At 42.5% G+C, this 24,294-nt stretch overlaps 1 protein-coding gene across 1 annotated transcript in view; it reads right to left on the minus strand.

Moving 5' to 3' along the window:
- Positions 1–24,294, minus strand: part of LOC122811072 (diacylglycerol kinase zeta-like) — a 3,109,428-nt gene that overhangs the window by 1,875,635 nt on the left and 1,209,499 nt on the right. The window contains exon 5 of the mRNA XM_044082630.1: positions 20,212–20,289. Coding sequence (XP_043938565.1) covers positions 20,212–20,289 — 78 coding nt within the window. The remainder of the gene's footprint in view (positions 1–20,211; positions 20,290–24,294) is intronic.

Genomic DNA, 24,294 nt, shown 5'->3' on the forward strand with positions numbered 1-24,294 from the left:
TAAAAGAACCAAGATGCTATCCTCCAAAAAAAGGAAGCCAATCTGGTGGTCCCCTGCCATAAACAAACTCTACAATAGAAGAAAGAAACTGATGCAGAAACAAGTAAAATTCCATGATTGGAGAAACTCCCTGGTCAGCCTCAGTAAGAAGCTGAGATCCCTCATAAAATCCTCCAAAGCTAGTTACAAAAACAAAATCGCCACTGATTCTAAAGACCATCACAAAGCATTCTATAGCTATGTCAAGAATCCCAATGGCACCACTCAGATCTGCTCTGAGTTACAGCACAATGGCACTAAATATATAAAACCAACTGATATTGACAACATCCTGGCAGATAGGTTCAGTGCTAACTTTATCCCCCTCTCACCCCCTAAAGGGCCCATCTCTATACCGGAAGAATGCAAAGTTCCTGTAATCACGGCTGCACATGTAAATACCACAATCTCCAAAGCAAGGAACACAGCATCCATGGGACCTGACAACATCCCAGGCTGCATTCTATATGAACTGCAGAATAACTGGCACCCCACCTAAGCACCATGTTCAATCATAGCCTCACCTCAGGCTTTGTGCCCACTGAATGGCGCACAGTGACAGTTATTCTACTCCACAAAGAGGGAGCCACCACAGACCCTGGGAACTATCGCCCATTAGCCTAACGAGCCTGGTCTGCAAGGCCATGGAACGTATCATCATGGATCTTATACACAAAGACATTGGTAATCTCCAAACTCTGGACCCCACCCAGTTCGGGTTTGTAAAAGGCAGATCATGGCTCCTAAACCTGATAGAATTCTTTGACACAGTCACCAAAGCCGTAGACGAGTGTAAGGTTGTTCACACCACCTAACTAGATCTCGCCAAGGCTTTTGACACCATCCCCCACTCTGAAATTATAGATAAACTCATGGGTTGTCAACTCCATCTCATATTGCCTACTCAGAGGCGATCTCTGCCTAACATACAAAGCTATGTCAAACCCAGAGCTGTTGGACATGCTCCACTTAAAGAAATCCCAAGCTACATGCTCTAGGGACCTAAACCTTGTCACTACAATAAACAGAACATGCTGGAGGGATAGATTCCTGTCCCAGAGACTTCCCATACTCTGGAACAAACTACCTATCTATATCAAACAAAGCTCCACATTAGCACTCTTCAAGAAAAATCTTGATGATTGGATGGGAAATAGGAAATTCACCCCGGGAATCAACTCTGTTGTGCTGCTCGACAGGATCATAGGAACATAATTTTCTTGGGTGGCAAAAGCCAGGGTACCTTTTAGGCTAGGCTTATATAGGCCCTACCTATGAACCTATACATAAAACCAAGGCTTATGGAGCAGCTTATGAATAGGTGTTGTAATCAACCTAAACCATCTTTGTCTTGCTCCTGTTATCTTCCCTTCCCATATGCTGCTTAATCTAAGTTTCTCTTCTATCTTCTGTTTTTTCTTTGCTCTCACTTTCCCTCACACACCTCTATAACTTATGACTACTATTACCTAAATTTTGGTTCTCTGTTCTCTCCTCCTTTATCTATAATGTGACTTTAGATGGCTGAAATAAGCAGGACATAACCACCCTTCCTTCCTGCTTTCCATACCCTCTCTTCTGCTTCACACACCTTTTCTCACAGTTTCCCATACCTGCTCATACTTTAAATTTTGGCTCAAAAATTCAGGATTTGTAAATATTTTTGTTTCATTAAATGTCAATTTACTTGTTTGCCTTTTCTGTTGCTAAAAAGTATTACTTACTCTTTCTCTGTCTCTGGAACAGTATTGCATTGTTTTCCATTAGCAGTGTAGTGACACCATACTGCAAGTAGCTATGAAATTTTATTAGGATTAAAGTGATATACACTGGCAAAAACTTCTATGTATATCTAATCTCTCTGTATTAGTAAAAAATACAACTTTCCTTGTGTTCTGATAATGTAGCATATAGCCAAAGCAGAGCAGGATGAAATTAATTCTACTACATTGCTATTTCTTGTAATGTTGCATTAACTGTACTATGTAAATATATACACAATAATGTTTAACTAAGCTTTTCTCAATTTGCCTATACTGTAAAAGGGCTTTGCACATTGGGCAAACCTACTTAACCAACATAAATAATAACGAATACAATATCGCAAGGATGTCAAACAGATTTTTTTTTCAGTCGCCAGTTATAAAATGAGATGAACAGACTAGTTTGAGGTGTTCCCCACATGTGGACTAAGTCCTGTAAGACCTCTACATGGAGCTTCCACTCATGACGGTCTGTTCAGGATCTTCTTAGTCTGGCTGCCACTGTATTTTACTCTGACAGAATGTATGAGGCCTGAACAGTCAGAGAAAGCATCACTGCCAACCAGAGAGGGTATGACCTAGTACCAACTGGCTTATTCAGGTACCAAATCATGCTAGTGTTGTTTGTGACCAGTAGGAAAGGACATGGAGTCGATAAATGGTGAAGAACTTTAAGGCATGAATCGTTGTCAACACCTCTTTTACATTTATATGTACTGGTGTTTCCTGAGGACCCCACAAGCCTGGCACTTATACTCCCAAGGGCAGCGCTCTCCATGCAAAATATGAATGGTCCACCAGGGGTCTGAAGACAGAAAGGGAGTCCTGGACTCAGACAATTGATTCCTCAATCATTGCAGTTCCTGTTTCACAAATTCCAGTACCGGCACCTGGAAATCCAAGGAATGAAGGTGCTGCATCCAACAATTCAAGTACCACTACATTTTTCTTATGTATAGTGGTATCATGAGGATCGCTTATGCCACGAGACCTACAATTTTGAGAAACTCCCTTGCTGAGGCCACATCTAGAAGACAGAAATCAAAGAAATTGATCTCATAAGTCTGAACTTTGTCTTCTGTTAGAAATGACATCCTTTTTACTGTGTCTATCAAACACCCCCCCCCCCCCAGAAAACAACTCATTGAAGAGTGTGAAGATAATCTTTTGAATGTTCACCATGAAGCCCAAGCGGGTAAGGAGGGATGCGACCCTGTCTGAGGACTCCAAGCATCTGGATACAGACTGTGCACATAATAGTAAGTCCTCTAAATAAGGAAAAAATGTGGATGCCTAGAGTTCTGCAATTGGCAACCACTGGGGCCAGACACTGTAAACACATGAGGTACAGCAGATAGCCCAAAAGGTAATGCAGAAAACTGATAATGTAAACTAGTCACATGAAATCTTACAAATTTCCTGAAATTGAGATAAGCATCTTTGAGATCTAGAGTCAACATGAAACAGTGTTCTGGAATCAACCATAGAAACAACTTGTAAGGTTAGCATTTTGAATATCAAAACTTTTACAAAAATGTTAGAAAGAACAGGAGTAGTCCTTTTTAAGTACCACAAAGATTATGGAGTAAAATTCTTTGCCGTTGTGTATAGCAGGCAGTGGTTCTATAATCCCTGCTTCTACCATGTGACGAAACACTGGAGGCAACAGCTCTGTCTGGTCTGGTGGGAGTGGGGGAATTCCCTTGAAAGGGAGGATTTTCTATACACTGTCAAATGCATTCTCTCTGAATTATTCTCAGAACCTATTTGTTTGAGACTACTTGTAACCAAGGTTGCAGGGTTGAAAGAGTGCCTGGGGCAAGGAGGAAACATAGGAAGGCACGAGGGGGATAGGGATGCTCTTTGACTCAGTATAGTTGTTCCTTTGCAATTCTTTTCAAAAAAGAAACCCCTCTTGTCAAACGTGAAAGAGTTATCCCCCTGTCATTTACTTTTGAATCACTATCTTTTGTTTGGCTAGGATTCTTGTTAGTTCTTCCCCTTGAAGGAAGGTGCCTTGATGAGGGATAACTTAGGTACATGAAAAATCATAGACACCCCATGCATTAATTTGCCTCTATCACCCCAATGTTCAAGAATCTGTGTAACCGATGGCCCAAACACCAATTCAGAAATTAAAGTAGAATTCAAAATTTCAGCTTTTCAATAATCAGGGAAGTTCTGATTACATAACAAAGCATATTGTCGTAATACATCTGAAGAAATAAACACTGTATCTGCACATTCAAGTGCACCTCTTAAAGGATGTTTCCAAATGCCAGTCAGATTAGAAATAATTTCATTTATATAAGACTTTTGCTCTGTAGGTAATGATGCAGCAAAATCATCCACACTGTACGCACACTCTAAAATAAATGTCCACATATAGCCTTGATAATTTAGCATTCTAAAGGCAAGATTACTGGAAACAGACATCCATTTGCCCTTAAGATCTATCCATTTTTCATCTTTATTAGGGGCACTGGAATAGATGAAGCCAAGTACTTTTAATTTGCGTAAGCAGTTGGGTCAGTAGTCAAATGAGAAGGGAGACCTATCGTATCTGAGGAGACCCTACATTTTCATGGATCCTTTTTAGGGACTGCTTGAACAGACATTGCTGTCCAGCAGACAGCTTTATAAACATCTTCCAAAGCCAGTAACGGGGGCAGAAAACTGGGCATTTTGTCCACTATTAGGGAAGCAATATACCTAACCTAGCCCTGGGGTAGTTTCTCACTGCTCCCAAGCAAAAACATCACTAAATCTCAGAATCATTTGGGGACAACAGAGCACTTGTTTGGACTTGAGCTCAGGTTCACTTTCTGAAGAATCATAGTGACTGGACTCCGTGTCAACTAAGAGATCACCAATTTCCTCTTCAGGTTCCTCATATTCTCTGAAACAACAGAAAGGTCTCTAGCCAAACTAGCTCTAGTGTCATGGATGGGAACACAACCAACAGAATCAGCTGTCTGCAGAACACACTCAGCCAAGGAAACCACATCAGCCTTATAAACAGCTATAATCTGATTATCAGCTGTACGATGAAGCTTCTGTTTCTTTTTCTTGTGAACTTCACTACTAGATAAAATATCTTGGGACAGACTATTATGTCTTACAAGAAGTCTCTTACCCCAAACTATTCCTGCATCTAAAGGGTCTGGTTCTTCCATACCTGCACCAGGTACAGGAACAGTCACGGAGCAAGAGTGTAGCTATTGCATACTCGGTGTACTCAAATGATTACATTTTTTTTTCCGAGTGTCTTTTGGAAATTTCAACAGTCAGAAAGTACCAGAATGTTTATAACTGTGCAATCAAATATTTACAGAATGGAGGTATACAGAGAACTCTAAAAATAGCTTTGTATGGGTATAAATGTTAACAGCTGGAAATAAAGTGTCCACTTCCTATATAGCTGGAGGTAGCATTTTTGAGGGTTAAGTACATTTTTAAAATGACAGGTGGGTGGTGAGAGCAACATCAATAAGTCTGAGTACAAAATGTAGATTCCTGGCTACATGTGTGCCTTGGTGGATGTGTCTAAAACCTGTTCCATAGCGGCTGGCAAAGCTACATAAGAGGGAGGCAGGTCAAATGATATGCAGTCTGCATGCAAGTCAAGCAGTGGCCATGGCAGAATCACAAACTGTAGAATAAGGCATATTTTTATTTTAATTTTTATTTTTTGGTGCAACCAGATTTGATGGACAGTATCAGAGTTAGGAGCCAGAATATTAAACTGACAGTACTTGATAATGTATCACAACACTCACTTAAAGTTTCTAGTAATAATTATGTCCTCACACAACTAAACTTTTCCAAACTGTTGGAGTAGCTCAAAAAATATTTTGAAATGTGTTCAGAATTCTTTTACAACTGAAAGAAGTTAAAGAATGTCCGGTACTTACGCATTATCGCAACCAGATTTTTGCGGTTGCGACTTCCGCTTATTTCGGTACAAACAAGGGCATGAAACAGTGTAAAGTGGCATTCACAGTGTGTATTGCTGGGGAATAATTTCGGATTACCTTCGGGATCAAAAACAGTGGAGAAAGCCCTCTTCCTGTTCTTTGCATGCTTGCATGGTCACTCCTGCTGTCTGTGTGATGGACGGATTGCATTCACTGTGTGGAAGGAATCCTTCAGAGAAGGCAAACACAGACATAGTAGTGATGGTTTTAGTGGCATTTATTTTTTTAACAATTTGTAAATATAATAATGGTTAAAAATAAGCAAGTGTGGGTTAAACAATTTCTCAGTGTCTTTGTTTTACTTCTCTGAAGAATTTCTTCTGCAGGTTCACAATGAGATAAATGACAATATGATAGCTGCCATGAAAGGTGTAGCATGCAAAAAAACAGGAAGATGGTTTTCTCCACTGTCTCTGTTCCCGAAGGTAATCTGAAGTTATTCCTCAGCAAAACACACTGTGAACACCACTTTACAGTAAATGTAAAGTTTTGGGGCACTACTACACATTTACAAAGACAGTTTCAATTGCTTCGTGTACTCCTATCTGTAGTGGTATGCACATTTCGCAACCGTGAAAATCTGGTTGCGATAATACGTAAGTACCGAATGTCCAGTACACAAAGTCCAAACATCAAAGCAATGTGCCACAACTATGTTAAAAAAATTAGCTCCATAAAATTTAGTTACGTTAAACTGCTATAAAATAAAGTTAAATATCAATTTAAAGTACATTTTCTTGTTAGAGAGACTAAAATCTCCACAGTACATTCAAATGACTATATGCGTGATTCGATTTTAAAAACACACAGAGCAGAACCACACATATAATAAATTATGTATAATTGCTGAAACAAATCCAAGTTTTGCAGTATTTTCTTGTTAAACGAAGAAAATAGAGTAGAGTAACACCAGTAAAAACAGGTAAAATTAATTTGTAGTTCTGACTACACGAGATACCTCTAGTATCTAACAGTCAACATACACACTCATGCTAGGCAGGCTGAAAATATGAATACTGTCCGTCATTGTACATTGTGATAAAAAAGAAAGGGTTTTTAGGCAAGGAATGGACAAAAATAGTTTTGTTTTAAATTATGGCTGCAGTACATTGAAAATCAAAGTTGTTTCCAGAAATGTTGGAGGGTTATAGATAAGGAGAAATTCTTTGAAGGAAGAGTTAGTCTAAGATGTACATTTGGTTATATAAAGGGCAGAGCTTTAAAAGAATATTTTTCTGGGTTTAAGCTTGGTACAAAAATGAGAACTCTTAACAGTGCCCTATGGGATTGCTCCCCTTGTGTAAAATGTGTGTTACTGTTCTCATATAATGAAGACTAATAACTTCACTTCTGTTGAGTGAGTTTTTGAATAAGAGGTTTAATGACGTGCAATTACACCCTGAGTTATTGATCTTGCAATCTGCCACTATGGAAGTTTTAATATGAGACACACTTATACGTCACAATTTCCAAGGGAGTGAACACATTTAAGTGACTTGAGATGGGAAAGGGAATGCAGCCCATAAAGTAAACTCTCAGTTAACTGGCACCCATGGGAATTGGTAGATGCTGGTTAACTGTAATTTCTGGTTGTTTGAGAGTTACTATTAAAAATAGGCCTGACTAATACTGTACCCTATACTATTTGCTTGGTTTTACTTGTACTTAGGTTGGGAAGAGAGGGAATGTTTTCCTATCTTCCTTTTTAAAACTCTAAAAACGTAAAAATAAGTTATGTACCTACCATAATGTTCCATGTTAGTTGTATTTCATCTCGCCTTCCTTCTTGCTGGATGGGTTCGGAGCCGATCCTCGGCTCCGACTCGGCCACTTAATATAGCGCGAGAGCTCTTTACTGGCTTGAGGCTACCCCTTATCCCAGAATGCCCAGCGCCAGCTACCCAGATCTCATTTGAGATAGCTCACACTAGACATAATTATAGAAGATAATCAATTAATAAACCTGGATATACAGTTGACTGTCATGGTTTGGTAGAGAAGCAACTAATAACAAAACAAATTAGCCAGTGAAACCATTGAGAAACTCCTCTTAAGCCTCGAGGAAGGGGGAAGGAGGGAGGGATGCAAGAAGGAAGGCGAGATAAAGGACAACTAACATGGAACGTTATGGTAGGTACATAACTTCTTTATGTTAAGTTGTCCAATCTCGCCTTCATTCTTGCTGGATGGGACAGCGTCTCTAGCACCTCAATCTTGGGTGGCTCATTGGAACAGACTCTTCAGAACCATGGAACGAAAGGAAGCTCTGTTCCAGGAGACCACATTTACTTAATAATGAGAAATGAATGTATGAGGATCTGTCCAAATTGAATCTATGGGCAATCTAGATTGAAATGCTACCGAAGTAGCTACTGACCTGGTTGAATGACCTTTGGGTTTTGTTGGAAGATCTTTTTGTCGCAAGTGGTAGGTATGGACGATGGTGTCCGATCACCATTTTGACAATGTTACTTTAAAAACTGGAAGGCCTTGTTTGCTGTTAGCAAATGAAATGAACAACTGATCTGATTTTCTCATTTCTTTAGTTCTATGGAGTTAGAAACGCAGTTTGCTATGCACATCCAATTGGTGTAATTTATATTCTGCCTTGCTGGAATAATTAGGGAATAAAACTGAGTTCAATGGATTGATTCAAATTGTGGTCCAAACAAACTTTAGGTAGAAAAGATGGATTAGTTCTCAGAGAAACCCTGTCTTTGTGAAAAACTAGGTATGGAGGGTGAACACATAGTGCATGAAGTTCTGAAACATGTCTGGCAGAATTAATAGCAACTAAGAAAAGAGTTTTCAAAGAGAGAAACTTCAAGGAACATGATGCTGCTGGTTCAAAAGGTGGCAGTATCAAGGAGGCAAGAACCAAAGTGAGATCCCAAGGTGGAAGTGGCTCTTTCACTGGGGGTCTAAGAAGGGATGTACCTCTCATGAAGGCCTTACAGAGTTTCTGAGACATTATGCTGGAGTTAGAAACTCCGACAAGAAAATTTGAAATGGCAGCTAGTTGTACTCTGATGGTAGCAGCAGCTGCACCAGATTGAAACAGTTCTGTTAGGAAATCCAAAATCTCGTGTACAGGAGCTGTAAAAGGATCTAAATTCCTGGAATCTGCCCAGTAAGAGAATCTTTTCCATTTGCTAGCATAGACTTTCCTTGTATTTGTCTTATGGGAGGAAAAGTACAGTTTTGTACCTACCATAAATGTAGATGTCCGAAAAGGATAGCATCTGCAGTCATAACAAATGGGTTGTCCTGTCGTCAGGCAGCCCTTCGGTCGGCCGGATTCCAAAGTCTGGGTCCGGCTTCGGCTGATGTCGCACTTCACCCGACGTCATCTCTGCTGGTCTTCGGGTATAAAGGCATCAGCCGACGCCATTTTCCTCAGTGTTTCTTGCCCCAGATGCCAGTTGCCCTCTAGGAAAGCTAAATTTTGGATAAATGCCAATGTTTCCAAAATAGTAGAAGGCAAACACAAAAAAATAAGCATGTATGTACATATATACAAACAAATACACCATAAGAGACGCCCCAGCTAGCTATTAGGAGGGTAAATACCCTAGGAGTACCACAGAGGGGAAGGAGGGTGGGTAATCCTGACTGCAGATGCTATCCTGTTCGGACATCTACATTTATGGTAGGTACAAAACTGTGCTATGTCCTTCAAGGATGCATCTGCAGTCATAACAAATGGGTAGAATACCATAGCCAAACTAGGGGAGGAGGAAGAAGAATTATGGTGTAGTTAGGATCCCTTGCAATACAGCAGTGGCAAACCCTGCTCGGGATCTAGAGTATAGAGGTAAATTATAATGCTTGGCAAATGTATGCACGGAGGTCCAAGTAGCTGCCTCAATAATGTCCTTGGTTGCCACTCCTCGAAGAAAGCTGTGGTAGTGGCTGTAGCCCTTGTAGAATGAGGTCTTATGTTCTGTGGAACTGGTTTTCCATGGTAGGAGTAACAGAATCTTATGCAATTTCCTATCCATTTGGAGATTGTCTGTTTGGAAATTGCTTTTCCTTCCCTTCCTGTTGCATAGGCTACTAAAAGCTGGTCAGTTTTTCTGTTACTTTTGGTTCTGTCCAGGTAGTAGCGTAACTGTCTATGTACATCCAAGGTATGCAGCAGCCTTTCCCCTGTTCTGTGGATTGGGAAAGAAGGTAGGTAGGTGGATTGCCTGGTTTAAAGACACTCTGGATACCACCTTAGGCATAAATGTAGGATTAGTTCTCATGGACACTCTATCTTGATGGAAGATTAGGAAGGGTTGTACTGCCATTAAGGCCTGTAGTTCAAACCCTCCTTGCTGAAGTAATTGCCAGTAGGAAAGCAGTTTTCCATGATAGGTGTTGAAGATCTGCTGTTGCTGCTGGTTCAAATGGAGGAGTGTCAATTTTTCTAGCACAAAGTTCAAGTCCCATGCTGGTAATGGTGGTTTCCTAGGAGGTTTTACATTCTTGATCCCTCTGAGGAATTGCCTGAGTAGAGGATGCGAAAAGACAGGTGGATCAAGCTGTATTCTGAAATAGCTGATGCATGTATCTTGATGGAGGAATAGGACAGGCCCGTATGTAGAAGCTCTGCCAAGTACTCCAGGATGTTAGCAATATCTATGTTCGAGACATCTTTTCCTCTTTCAGTACTCCAAATGACAAACCTTTTCCATTTTCCTGCATAGTTCCTTCTTGTTGAAGGTCTGCGGGCTTCAAGGATAATATCTTTAACCCTTTGGGATAAGTCTGGGTTAGTAGCTGTTATGTGATGCTCCAGGCAGTCAGTTGCAAGGTTTTTAGGTTTGGGTGCATGATGTTGTAGTTGTTCTGAGTTAACATCAAAGGCATCAGGGGTACTGGCCACATTCTCCCCTGAGACATGCTCCTCAGCAAAGGATACCAGTGTTGTCTTGGCCAATTCGAGCTATCAGAATTATCCTTGGACGTTCCTCTTTGATTTTCAGTAGTACCTTGTGCATCAAAGGAAGAGGTGGAAATGCATATGCTGTCAGGCCTTTCCAACTGAAGGATAGAGAGTCCACCTTCCATGCTAGTGGGTGGCATGTCCTTGTGCAGAATTTTTGAGCTGGTGATTGAGTGGGGATGCGAATAGGTCTATTTGTGGCATTCCCCATTTCTTTGTGATGGCCTTGAAGATGTCCGGTGTAGCATCCATTCGTGAGCATCCGAGGTGGTTCTGCTTAACATGTCTGCTAGGGTGTTTTCTTTTCCGGCACAAATATTGCCTGTAACTGGATGTTGTAGCTCAGAGCCATATTCCAAAGGTCCAGAGTCATTCTGCATAGGGGTATGAATGAGTGCCTCCCTGTTTGTTGATGTACCACATGACTGTGGTGTTGTCTGTCCTTATCATTAAATGGCCTTCTTTGAGGAATGGTTTGAATTTCTGGATTGCTAGTTTTACTGCCAGCATTTCTTTTTGGTTTATGTGCAGGTGCAGCTGGTCTGGAGTCCACAATCCTTGTATGCACTTGTCCAACATGTGCGCCCCAGCCTAGGTCTGAGGCGTCCGTTGTGATGGTTTGGTTTGCTTGAAAGTTGTGGAAGGGCAAGCCTGGGTTTGACTGGCATGCTTGAGCCCACCATAGGAACTCTTGTTTCAGGCATGGGATTAGTGGGATTTCGGTTTCTAAGCTGTGCCTGTGTTGAGACCATAAATTCTTTAGGTACCACTGTAGTTTTCTCATATGCAGTCTGGCATGGGGACCAGGATTATGCATGATGCCATGAAGCCCAAGGCCTGCAGTACTTTTCTTGCTGTTAGTTTGTGCTGCTTTGTTAATGCCAAGAAGTAAAGAGGAGTTGTGCTTGTTTTTCTGCAGTTAGGAATGCCATTTGTTTTACTGTGTCCAATTCCGCACCCAAGAATGTTCTTGTCTGGGATGGTATCAGTCTTGACTTTTAAATTGACTGTGTATCCCAGGGCTTGTAGTAAGCAAATGACTCTTTGTAAATCTGTTGTCAGCTTGCTTTTGTTGTCCGCTTGTAACAGGCAGTCGTCCAGGTATGGATAAATTTGGATTCCCTGTAGCCTGCAATGAGCGATTACTGATGCCAGGCATTTTGTGAATACTCTGGGCAGTAGATAAGCCAAAGCGCAATGCTGAGAATTGATAATGCTCTGATCCTGCAAGAAATCTGAGGTATCTTCTGCAATTTGGTCGAATGGGGACGTGCAGGTATGCCTCCTTGAGATCTAGAGTTACCAGCCAACACTCCTTGCCCAGCATGGGAAGAAGTTGCTGTAGGGTCAGCATTTTGAATTTTGGTACAATGATGTATGTGTTTAAGACGGACAGGTCGAGAATAGGTCTCCAACTTTTCTCTTTTCTTGGTACTAGGAAGAGTCTGGAGTAGAATCCTTTGCCCTGTTGTGTTATTGGTACTCTTTCCACAGCTCTCATCTTTGTTAATTGAGCTATCTGCTTTAGAGCTTCTGTTTTTTGATTTGGGGGTAGGTTTGGCATTCCTCTTTTTACTGGTAAGGTGTGGAAGTGGAACCTGTAGCCTTGGTCTATGGTTTGCAAAATCCACTTGTCTTTTGTGATATAGTGCCAATTTTTCGAAAATAAGGCTAACTTTCCACCTAAAGGTGCTGATATTTGCTCCCTGGTAGGCGGTGTCAGAGTCAAGTCACTGTGATTGTCCTGTTGCAGTGGCAGTGGTTGTGTCTGTGCCTCTCTGGTTATTGCCTTGCCACTGGCGTCCTCTATAGGCACCTCCTCTGGATTGATTTCTGCCTGTAGAGCGTCTATTCCTGCCTCTTTGAGATTTTGAGGAGTCTGGAAAGGACCAATGTTTGGCAGGCCAGTTCCTGCTAAACCTTGGGGGCTGAACCTGTAAGAAATCCTTAACTGTTTGTACAGATTTTGCCTTCTCTTCCATTTTCTTCATTACTTGTTGAGCAGTTGTACCAAATAGACTGGCCTTATCCATAGGAGCATCTAACAGCTTTGCTTTAACATGATCCGGCAAAACCTGTTCCTTCAACCATGCATGCCTTCTTATCACTGTGCCAGTCATGGCTGATCTAAATGAAGCCTCCAGTGCATCATAGCCACATTTTAAAGAATGGTTACTAACCTGCTGAATGTTATTCACCATTTCTAAAACATATTTCTTATCTAAGGAGTCATCAGAGGACAGCTTCTTAGTTAACTGATCAAGCATAAACTCTTGGTATTGGATCATGTGAAACTGACAGTTTAAAGCCGTAGCTGAGAGAGTAGCAGAGGTGTAAACTTTTTTCCCCCATCTCTCTAAGGACTTGGATTCCCTTTCAGAAGGGAGAGGGTTTTTTGCTGAGGTCGAAGCTACTGCCTTAGGCCCCTGGGATATAGTCTCAGGATCTGCAAGTGGGGCCTTGTATAGGTGGTGATGAGTGTCTGGCACCCTGTAAAATCTATCTGGTTTGGCAGGGGCTGGAGGTAAAGTATCAGGAGCAGTGCAAACATCATTAAATGCATCATCCACAACAGGCAGAACTGGAGGTATAGCTAAGGGCCTATGTTGTGGTAAGTGCAGAAAGGTCCTAAGCCTTTTCTTGAATCTGAGAAATCTTGTCCCTGCCATTGGAATTGTTCTCTCATGGCATGTAAGGTTTCCCCAAGGAAAATTCCTCTGGTGGAGAGGCAGATGGAATGGATTCTTCAGCATCGGAATCTTCATAAGTAGAAAAAGGAGCCTCTGGCTGATCTGTAATGTCTGAGTCATCAAAAGAATCATCAGAGGACACTGGCTCGGGGCTCTGCTCTAGGTCTCTTTTCTGGAGGCTGAGAGGCCCTGTCTGGGTGAGATTGGGATCCCCTAATTAAGGAGATTAAATCCTCTGCCAGAGTAAGCATTTGTGAACTAGAAGTGGGCCTATGTGAGGGGGTCTTAACAGGCACTGATTTAACAGTTTTGGCTGCTTTAACCCTGGCAAAGGCCTTTATAGACATGGCTGCAGGAGGCCTAGCAGCACCACGTGCTGGGGTAGAGACATCCAAAGGGATGGTGTCTGATAATTCACTAGGAACAACAGTAGTAGGCAAAACTTCAGAGGCCGATTCAACTAAGGTAGCAGGAGCCTCAGTAGTAGTCATGGATTCGGCTGAAGATTGACCCGTTTTCGGTTTCGCCGAAACCGAGACACTCGCGCTTGCTTAACCGTGGTTTCGCCGAAACCGCGGACCGCGAAAGTGTCGGTCTTTTCTTTCTTTTTAATAATTTGGGTAGTCGGAGGATCCGGCGGCATAATGTAAATCTGGGCGAAAAACTGTTCAGCAAACTCCGACCGGCCTGGTTGAAGGAAGCACAGGCTAAACAGGCTGCTACGCCGTGGTCTGGGCCTAAACAAGGTAGGCAGTAAGAGTGGAAATCTTTATGAGGTATTTGTTTCCCACAAGTTAAACAGTTATTTACTTTTTCTGACATCGGCTGAGGCAAGAAAGAGTCCCCAACGGGTACTTAGCTTTAGAAGTCTTGGTAGTATTCGGTAGTAGTAATCTCTGGATCTGACCGACCGGCACTTGCGAACAGCTTCTGCTTCAGGCGCCACGCCGCAAGAAAGACAGAGGAAAATGGCCGCGCTGATGCCTTTATACCCGAAGACCAGCAGAGATGACGTCGGGTGAAGTGCGACATCAGCCGAAGCCGGACCCAGACTTTGGAATCCGGCCGACCGAAGGGCTGCCTGACGACAGGACAACCCATTTGTTATGACTGCAGATGCATCCTTGAAGGACATCAATAATCTCACGCACTGCTGGGGAAATATTGGGGAGCCTGGCTAGGATTGGAAGTGGAGTAACCAAGCTGTGAGCTTGAGAGAATGGAGGGACTGGTGTGGCCTGCCTGACTGATGAATCAAGAGGTCCAGTACTGAGAATCCAAGGCTGACCTAGAAGGTGGGGGTGAAGGAACTGAAATCAAATCTGTCAGGGCCAATAGGGGGAAATGAGGATCATTTTGCAACCCAACAATTTTGTTTTCTGAAAGACTTTTGGAATTATAGGGAAGGGGGGAAATGCGTAAAGGAGTCCCTGAGGCCAATCGTTGACTAGAGCGTCCCTGGGTGTCTGACCCAGAGGAGGAACAAGGGAGAAGTAGCTGCTGCATTTTTTTTTGAGGGGAGAGGCAAATAGATTGCAGCAAGGCCGGCCCCATTTGCGGAAAATAAGATCCACAATTTCCTGTTTCAGAGATCACTCGTGAGGCATATGGATAGCCCTGTTATGCCTGTCTGCTATTACTTTGGAGGTCCCAGGGATATGCATTGCTATCAGAAAACATTGGGAGGAAATCGCCCACTGCCACAGTCTGAGGGCCTCTTGGCACAAGGGTTAAGATCTGGTCCCGCCCTGTTTGTTGATGTACCAAACCACTGACATATTGTCCGTCTGTATTGCAATAGTCCCGGCAGGGAGAGAGTCTTGAAGAGCTTGCAATGCTAGGAGCACTGCTCTCATCTCCAGGACGTTGATGTGCAAGTGGTACTCGTGAGGTTGCCAAGTGCCTTGGACTGTCTTCCCTAGATAATGCCCCCCCACCCTATCAGGGAAAAGTCTGTGGTCAGTGTGGCAACCGGATGAGGTACCATGAAAGGTCTGCCCTGAGAAACTAGTGGGGAGACCATCCACCAGGAAAGGAGTCTTTTGCGTGATTCCATAATTACCATCATGTAAGACATGGGTAATTCCTGGAAGGACCATTGTGTGAAAAGAAGCCACTGAAGGATTCTCATGTGAAAGCATGCTAAGAGGACTAGAAGAATGGCTGCTGCCATGGACCCTAAAGCTTGAAGAACTTATTTGACTTGAATTCTTTTGCTCCTCAGGAGAAGTGACACTTGTTTTCAAATAATGCAAACTCTTTCCTGAGGCAATTTTACAATCATTTTTCTTGTGTTCAGCTCTTCTCCTATGTATGTAATAGATTGACAGGGCAACAAGGCAGATTTTTCGAAGTTTACTGTGATGCCCAGTTGAGCACAGGATGTGATGGTGTAATTTTGTGCTTCTATAAGTTGTTGCCTGGTGGTAGCAATGAGGAGCTAGTCGTCCAGATACGGAAACACCTGGAATCCTTGACGTCTCAGGTGAGCCGTGACTACTGCCATGCATTTGGTGAACACCCTGGGGGCTGTAGTGAGACCAAAGGGCAGAGCTCTGAACTGGTAATGACTGGCCCCTAACCAGAAGTGTAGAAATCTCCTGGACCGTCTGTCCATTTTTATGTGATAGTATGCATCTTGAAGATCTATGGAGCACATCCAATTGTCCTGTCCCAGAAAGGGGAGAATGGACTGCAGTGTTACCATCTGGAACTTTTCTTTTTGTACAGACTTGTTTAACCTACTGAAATCCACAATTGGTCTCCAGTCCCCTGTATTTTGGGCACTAAAAAGAATCTTGAGTAAGTTCCGGATCCTACTTGGTCTGCGGGGACTTCTTGGATGGCTCTTTTTTCTAGCAGCCTTGAAACGTGTAAGACTGCCTGATCCCTTAGATTGGGTGGAACATCTGGGATGGATTTTTTTTTTAAACAAAAGGGGGTTGATGAAAGGGAATCTTGCAACCTCCGGATATAATGGCTAGTACCCATTTGTCTTTTGTAATATTCTGCCAGGCAGTTGGGTGCAACAAAAGCCTTCCCCCGACTGCCTCCAGAGTTGAGCAGTCGGGCATCCCTTCAGGGATGTTGATAGGGTTTGGAAGAGAATGCACTTGTCACCCTGATTTTGCGGACCCCCTCTGCCACGAGGGTGGTGACTGCCATTGTTATTATTTCCCCCTCTGCTCATGGGGGAAAAATCACCACGTGCATCAGGCAAGGGTCTCTGGGATTTTCGAAACCACATCTTTCCACCCTTCTGACCTTTTGGGTATGGTCTGGTAAGAGTGGAAAAACAGACTCCGACATCAGAGAGCATCTTGCCTTCCTGCTGGCACCTGGTAAGCGTGCCTTTCACCTGAGGCCCAAAGAGAGAGCAGCCATCAAAAGGGGTATTGGTGAAGGACACTCTGAAAGGTTCTGCAAACTGACACAGCTGCAGCCAAGAATGTCTCCTAAGAGCTACTCCTGTTCCTGCAGCTCTACTCGCTCCATCAGCTGCGTATGAAATAAGTCTCATGGAGGAGTTGACTATTGAATTAAGAGTCGGAAGCTGGGTAGCTACCTTGGCTGAAACTCCCTCAGCTGTAGGATCTTGTAGGGTATATCTCCAAGCGCTTTTAGGAGATCCCTCTGAAGCCTAGTAAAATGGGAAAGATAATTCAAGGACGTAAGGGAGAAGGTTGCTGATAAAAACATTCACTTCTCATATCTGTCCATCGTATGAGAGCCTTTATTCGGTGGATGGACAGATGAGGAAGTTTCAGCTAACTCTCTCTTTGTGGCTGCTCCTACCACTGTGGCATTAACTGGGACACCTTTAGTTAAAAATTTTTTGCCTTGTGGAACTGTGATGAATTTATTGAGTCTACTCGGGACAGGTTCCATGGAATCTGGAGCTGACCAAGCCTTTCGAGACACTACAGACATGAGTGGATCAAATGCCGAAGACACCCAGGAGGTAGAAGGCCGGGAACCAAATGCGTCCAGACATACAGACCCGTCCTTGGAGGGAGCTAGGGAAGTCCAGCTACACCTCTGCATGAGAATCTCAAGGATGTCAGAAAAGGAAACATTTACAGGGGTGGACCTTGGGGACCCCTCAAATTCATCCAGACTCAGGGGAGTCTAGCTGCTTCCTCTTGCACCTTTTCTTCTGGGGAGCCTGCCCAGAATCCTCTGGGGAGGATTCAGAAGAAGAGGGTTCACCCAATGGGGTGTTCTGTGGCATAGGTTCCCTACGCTTTGGGGCAGGAGGAGGAGCAGAGGTTGTCACAGGAACCGAGGGTGACGGAGCAGATGGAGTCGATAGTGGAGCCGTCTGTGGGAACAGCACTCTCCACATGACCTTGAAGGCATCATGGTCTCGACACAAGGAGGGCTCCAGCTCCGGAGAGACAAAAATACCACCCTGCACCGAGGGTAATGGCTTTAAGGCCGATGTGGGAGCTGACCTCAACTGAGCAGACACTCCGAGAGGGAGAGCGGGGTCGGACAAGGGTCTGATGCCACTTCCCCCCTCGGAGCCGACGAGAGAGCTTTGGCACTCAGATATCTCGATGGGAGGAAGAATCAAGGCAATCAGAGCCAACGTCGGAGCCGATGAGGATGTCATCGGAGCCGAAGGAACCACTATCGGAGAGTCCATGGACTACGGCTCTGAACTAGGTATAGTCAAAGGAGGAATCGAAATCGAAGCGGATGGAGCAGAAGCCTGATGAGGTGGGCTCGAAAGCATTTTAGCAAGGGCCTGTGACATAAGCAACCTACTGACCACTCTCTCCACATCCTGATCGGATAACCTCGAGGATCGAAAGGAGTGGGAAGATGAGCGATGACTGGACTTGCTTTGGAGCAATGGTGATTGTGGCACCGAGCAAATTGGCTCCAAAGAAAGAGACCTAGCTCTTTTGTGGCTCCAAGACGGCTCAGAAGTAACAGTTGGAGCTGATGGAGGGGTAATCTTGTCGGTGCCAGCCAACACCGACACACTTGGTTTGTCAAGCTCACAGGTTGGTTCCGAAAATGGAGCCGACATCTTGACTGGTTTCGAAGGTTTCACTTGCTGAGATGCTTTAGCCAGAGAACCCTGCTTTAGTACTCCACGTAGGATAAGCTTGTTTTTCTGCTCCTGCAGGACCCTAGGACTAAAGGCATGACAAATAGCACAAGAGTCCTGCAGGTGCAGAGCCCCCAAGCAATAAACACAACTAGTGTGCCTATCTGTCAGAGACATCTTCTGACAGCATGAGTCACACTTTTTGAACCCTGAGGTTTTAACTTCCTTGGACATACTAAGAAAAATAGAAGGAAGTACCAAACAAACAGACACACTACAAAATTAAAAATTATATTATAAAAATTATATTATACAACCCTTAAAAGGAGAGCCTCTAACTTAAATGGCTGTCCTTAAGGGAGGGGGGGGGGCTCTCTAAATTAAACGAGTTCAGGTAACCAAACAGAAGGCCTAGCGACTAAGGGGCAACAGACAACAAAGCATAAAAACACAGCAAAGGATGAGATAAGGGGTTTAGAACTAAATACCTTACAAACTACTATAAAACAGGGTAGAAAATACTACTTTTCAAGTAAATTATTGAATTTTAAGAAGAGAAAAAAAGTTATACTAAGCCTGAGACAGTATTGACGCAACCTCGCAGCTGAAGTGGCAAATAAGATCTGGGTAGCTGGCGCTGGGCATTCTGAGATAAGGGGAAGCCTCGAGCCAGTAAAGAGCTCTCGAGCTATAGTAAGTGGCCGAGTCGGAGCCGAGGATCGGCTCCAAACCCATCCAGCAAGAAAGAAGGCGAGATTGGACAACTTAACATGCTATGTTTCTGCAGGGGGAAAACAGAAAATGCAGCACATGAAAATTGTTCTGTATTTCTTCGATATTTTTACCGGTTGCTTGATAGTGTTGATTGCTTGAGTTCTGGTTAACTGAGAGTTTACTGTATTTAAACATTTGGGAAAAAAATTCAACAGCTAAATTTTCTATCAATAGTACTGAGGTAGACTCTGATAAGTGTAGTAAAAAAATGCATATCTTATATTAAATAATAAGGACAGATGATAGACAGCTATTTTGGATGCATTATTTAAATCTGGATTGAATGAAGAATTTCAAAAGTTTACTGAAAGTATTAAATGTGTTGAATTGTTGCAAATATAAAAATCCACTAGATGTCAGTATTGTACTGCATAACACTGAATACGTTTTTTTTTTTTTTTTTTTTTAAGAATATTTTTTCTACTGCCTAATGCTAAAGATTTCATTAGGATTGACTAATTCACAACTAATTGAATCTGGTGTAAAAGTGTTCCTGGAGCTGTTGTGGCACTACGCCTATACCACTGTGGATGAATAAACTGGTATGAGATTTGGTCTGTGCCTTTTTTTGTATTGCATCTGCTTTTCTTTAAAACAAAAAATACAACTTTTTCATATTAAAGTATTTTTCCTTTCTCTCCAAGTGTGTCATCAGTTTTCTTTTTCTTTAACTGGTACCAGAAGAATATGAGTTAGCATCAGGATACTGGTATGAAGACAGGTCAGCTGCAGGTTCAGAATCCGGTGTTTATCATTCTCAATAATACAACTGAAAATGTGCAGCTTGCTGACTTTGCACGTCATGTTTACAGTTAACATTTGCTGATCTGGGAGTGGTGTCATCCTTTAAGCACCAGATCAGTGAACTAAATTTTCTCAACCTTGGATAAATACTTGAAGTATTATAAAATTTGTGACTTAAAGCTGTACAAGTACAAAAACACACACTGCAGTTTCAAACCAGGACTCATGGACTTACCTTTTCAAGCTGTTCCACACAGGGTGTGTGTACCACAATCTTACAGGCTGCACACTTCCTCCGGGACACAGACTTTTGCTAAACATAAGACAAAATAAACACACAGTAAGTTAAACTGCATCATTAGTTACATACTTCTGAGCAGTACCACTCTACACCAGTACATATCTGGCTGAAGGGACTTGGGAGTTTACAACAGATCAAACAGGCATACCATTTACTACCTGAAGTCATACATCTCATCAAAAATTGGGGGGGGGGGCAATATCAGGGGCATGTTTTGAATATTACTCTAATTCACTTAAAAAGTTATTAGAACAGGTTTTGCATCAGCATGTATTTTCTGAACAAAAACACGTATGAAGCTCCAATTTCTAGCATTATCGATCAACTATAACTCTTGGTTATTATAAGAAAATAAAAAAATGATGAGGAATATGGCAAAACAGTGAGGCAGACATCAGTAACATTCTGCAAAACTGTGGAGGTAAGAGGGGTATGCCTGAAGTGTTTATTTTGTTAAATCAAATGAAAGAACTAATCACAGAGACCTTTTCAACCACAACCTGGCAAAACATATGGAAGAATAAAGTTATAAAAACAGAAATACCCCATCAGATGATACACTGCAAAATAAAAGCACAAAAATAATAATACAGCAATGCAGAGCTGTAAACAAATACAATACAATTAACCAAGAGACATCTTACAGCCACAACATGCAAAGTTGGAATAAAAAATTTAAAGGCACTGCATTTGAACCTTGGTACTTATGATGAGCGCTTGGTCTAAGAAAACATGCAAAAAATATTTAACCTCTTCATGATAGCTGATAGTACATTTGTTTGTATAATGCAACTTTTATTTAGTTACAATGAAAAAAAAAAAATATATATATATATATATATATATATATATATATATATATATATATATATATATGGGTGTACTTCACTTGACCTAAAACTCATTTGACTTGACACCCATTTGGCCGACACCCAATTGACCTAAACTTCATATGACTGATATTTCTAGCTTTTTTCTATGAAAAGACAGCATCAGTAGCAACGGTGATAAAGTACAATTGTACAAGTTGCACTTAATTATAACAATAGATGTTTGAATTCTTCAGTGCAGCGGTAGCCTTTAGGCAATATGGGTTGAATCCTGAACAGGACACAACAACCTGCCAGCTTTACAAAGCTGTGGCTCCCTCCCATATCTTCACTCTGAAAACTGATTTCCAGTCTCAAGGAGGGTAATTAACAGAGTGAATCCTTCCTCAGGACTTTCTTGCCCAAAAACAGATAGGAGCCTAGCAAACCTGACTCAATAAAACATGACAATGTTATATCTACATACAAGTATAAACAAATACACAATACTTATTGAAAGTACAACTATAGACAAAAGTAGGGAGCAGGAGGGCAGGTGTGGATACTACATGCAGCAGGGAGGAAATCAAACTACTTTTTATTGGTAAGTGCATCATCAACAACTGTACTATGTTAATCATTCGCACTGCAGCAGTAGCCTTTAGGCTGTATGGATAGATGATCAAATACTATCCAACCTGGGAGAAGAAAGGATACGGATCCGGGAGACCCTGGAGAATGGACCTAGCAAAGCCTGCTCTCGACCTGGAAAAGGAATCCAGGTTGTGATGATTTCTAAAAGTACCTACAGAGGACAATGTAATGCCTCATGAGTTCACCCCTTTCCTGTCTGTCATTGAAGAAGACAAGGCTCTTGTAGAATGTGCCTTGATACTGCCTATAACAGATTTACCACGGTAGGTATAGCTAAAGGATACAGCTAAGGTCAACCACCAGTAAATTGTTAATTTAGTCATTTGTTGTTCTATGATAAGAAATAAATAGCTGATTAGCTTTTCTAAAAGACGACTAAAAAGATAGTCCCTGAGTTGCCTATGTATGTCCAGAGTATGCAGAATCCTCTCCATGGCTTTTAGGATCTGTATAGAAAACTGTGAGACTGATGGTTTGATTCCAGGAAAATTCTGAAACCAATGGGTATAGGAAAGGAGTTTGTTCATAATGTGACCCTGTCCCTATGGAATATCAGATAGGACTCACTGATAATGAGACCTTGAAAATCATACTCTTCTTACAGATGTCAGTGCAATGACAAGGTACAGTTTTCTGAGTCAGGAAAGTACAGTTGTGTACACCTACCATAAATGTAGATGTTCGAGTGTATTCACTGTTGCAGTCTTCACACTTAGGTTATCTGCCTGCAGGTAGCACTCAGTTGGCCTGAATATCAGAGTCTTGGGATTTCTGCGTCAGATGCTGTCGCCTCTTCCATCATGTCAGGTTGTCAGGGGTTTAAAACATGCAGCCGACGCCATTACATCAGTTTTTCTTGCCCCATATGTCAGCAGCCCCCAAAACAGGAAGCAATTACATGGTGTGGAACACCTCTAGTAAAAAGTAAATACCACAGCCATAAGATATGGCCAAAAAGAGGATAGGTAGAAAGCATAGAAGAGTCAGGGGGCTGGAGGAAGGGTAACCAGGGCTACAACAGTGAATACACTCGAACATCTACATTTATGGTAAGTGTACACAACTGTACTATGTTCTTTGTGTTTCACTGTTGCGGTCATCACACTTGGGTTGATTCCCAAAGCTGAGGAAGGGTGGAAGCAGTCAAGTAAAAGTAGGGCTGGCTAGCAAGCCTTGTAAGACTGTTGTGGCAAATCCAGCTCTGGATTTAGAAAAGACAGGTAAATGGTAATGCTTGGTGAAGGTGTGTACAGAACTCCAAGTTGCAGCTTCCAGGATGTCCCTGGTAGGGACTCTCCAGAGAAATGCTGTAGAGGTTGAGGTAGCCCTAGTGGAATGAGTTATGATCCCCTGTGGGGTAGGTTTTCCATGGTGTTTGTTGCAAAATGGATGCAGTGTACTATCCATTTGGAAATGGCTTGCTTTGAAATGGCCTTGCCCTCTACCCCTGTAGAAAGCTGACTAGCAGCTGGTCAGATTTTCAGAAAGGCTTAGTCCTGTCAAAGTAGAAAGTACAGTTTAGTACCTACCATAAATGTAGATGTTCAAGTGTTCACACTGCTGCAGTCATCACACTTGGGTTATCCTGCCATCAGGTGGTCCCACAGTCGGCCAGAGTTCCAAAGTCTTGGTCTGGCGTCGGTTGCTGTCACTTCTTCCCTGACATCAGTGCGCCAGGGGTATATAAGAGGCATCTGATACCATTTTCTTCAGTTTTTCTTGCCCCAGATGTCAGGTGGGCAATACATATTGCTAATTAAACATGTAAAGGAAATAAAAGGAATACCTTCAGTTACAAGCAAATACACCACAAAGGCTGTACCAGACAGAAAGGTATAGAAAAGTTCAGCTAGGTCAGAGGGGATGGAGGGAGGGTAACCTGGACTGCAGCAGTGTGAACACTCGAACATCTACATTTATGGTAGGTATAAAACTGTACTATGTTCATCGTGTTACACTGCTGCAGTCATCAAACTTGGGTTGAATCCCAAAGCTAAGGATGGGCGGTGGAACTAAACAGTCATTTGGAGAAGCTAGTAGGCCCTGCAGAACTGCAGTGGCAAAGCCAGCTCTGGATTTAGAGTATAGAGGTAAGTGATGGTGCTTGGTGAAGGTGTGCACCGAACTCCAAGTTGCAGCCTCCAAAATATCTTTGGTTGGTAACCCCCTGAGAAAGGCTGTTGATGTAGCTGTAGCCCTGGTGGAATGGGACCTAATGCTAGCAGGTACAGGTTTTCCATGATGTGTGTAGCAGAAACGGATACAATGTCCTATCCATTTTGAAATGGTCTGTTTTGAGATAGCTTTTCCTTGTGATCCTGCAGCATAGGATACAAAGAGCTGGCCAGATTTTCTGAAAGCCTTAGTTTTATCCAAGTAGTAGTGTAATTGCCTGTGAATGTCCAAAGAGTGCAGGAGCCTTTCTCCTTTGTTCTGGGGGTTTGGGAAAAAGGTGGGCAAATGAATGGTTTGGTTTAGGGCCACACTGGATACCACCTTTGGCATAAAGGAAGGGTTAGTTCGCAGAGCGACTCTGTCTTGATGAAAAATGATG

This window comes from Protopterus annectens, chromosome 9.part0 (genome assembly GCF_019279795.1).
Source record: "Protopterus annectens isolate FY-2018-M chromosome 9.part0, PAN1.0, whole genome shotgun sequence".
NCBI lineage: Eukaryota > Metazoa > Chordata > Ceratodontiformes > Protopteridae > Protopterus > Protopterus annectens.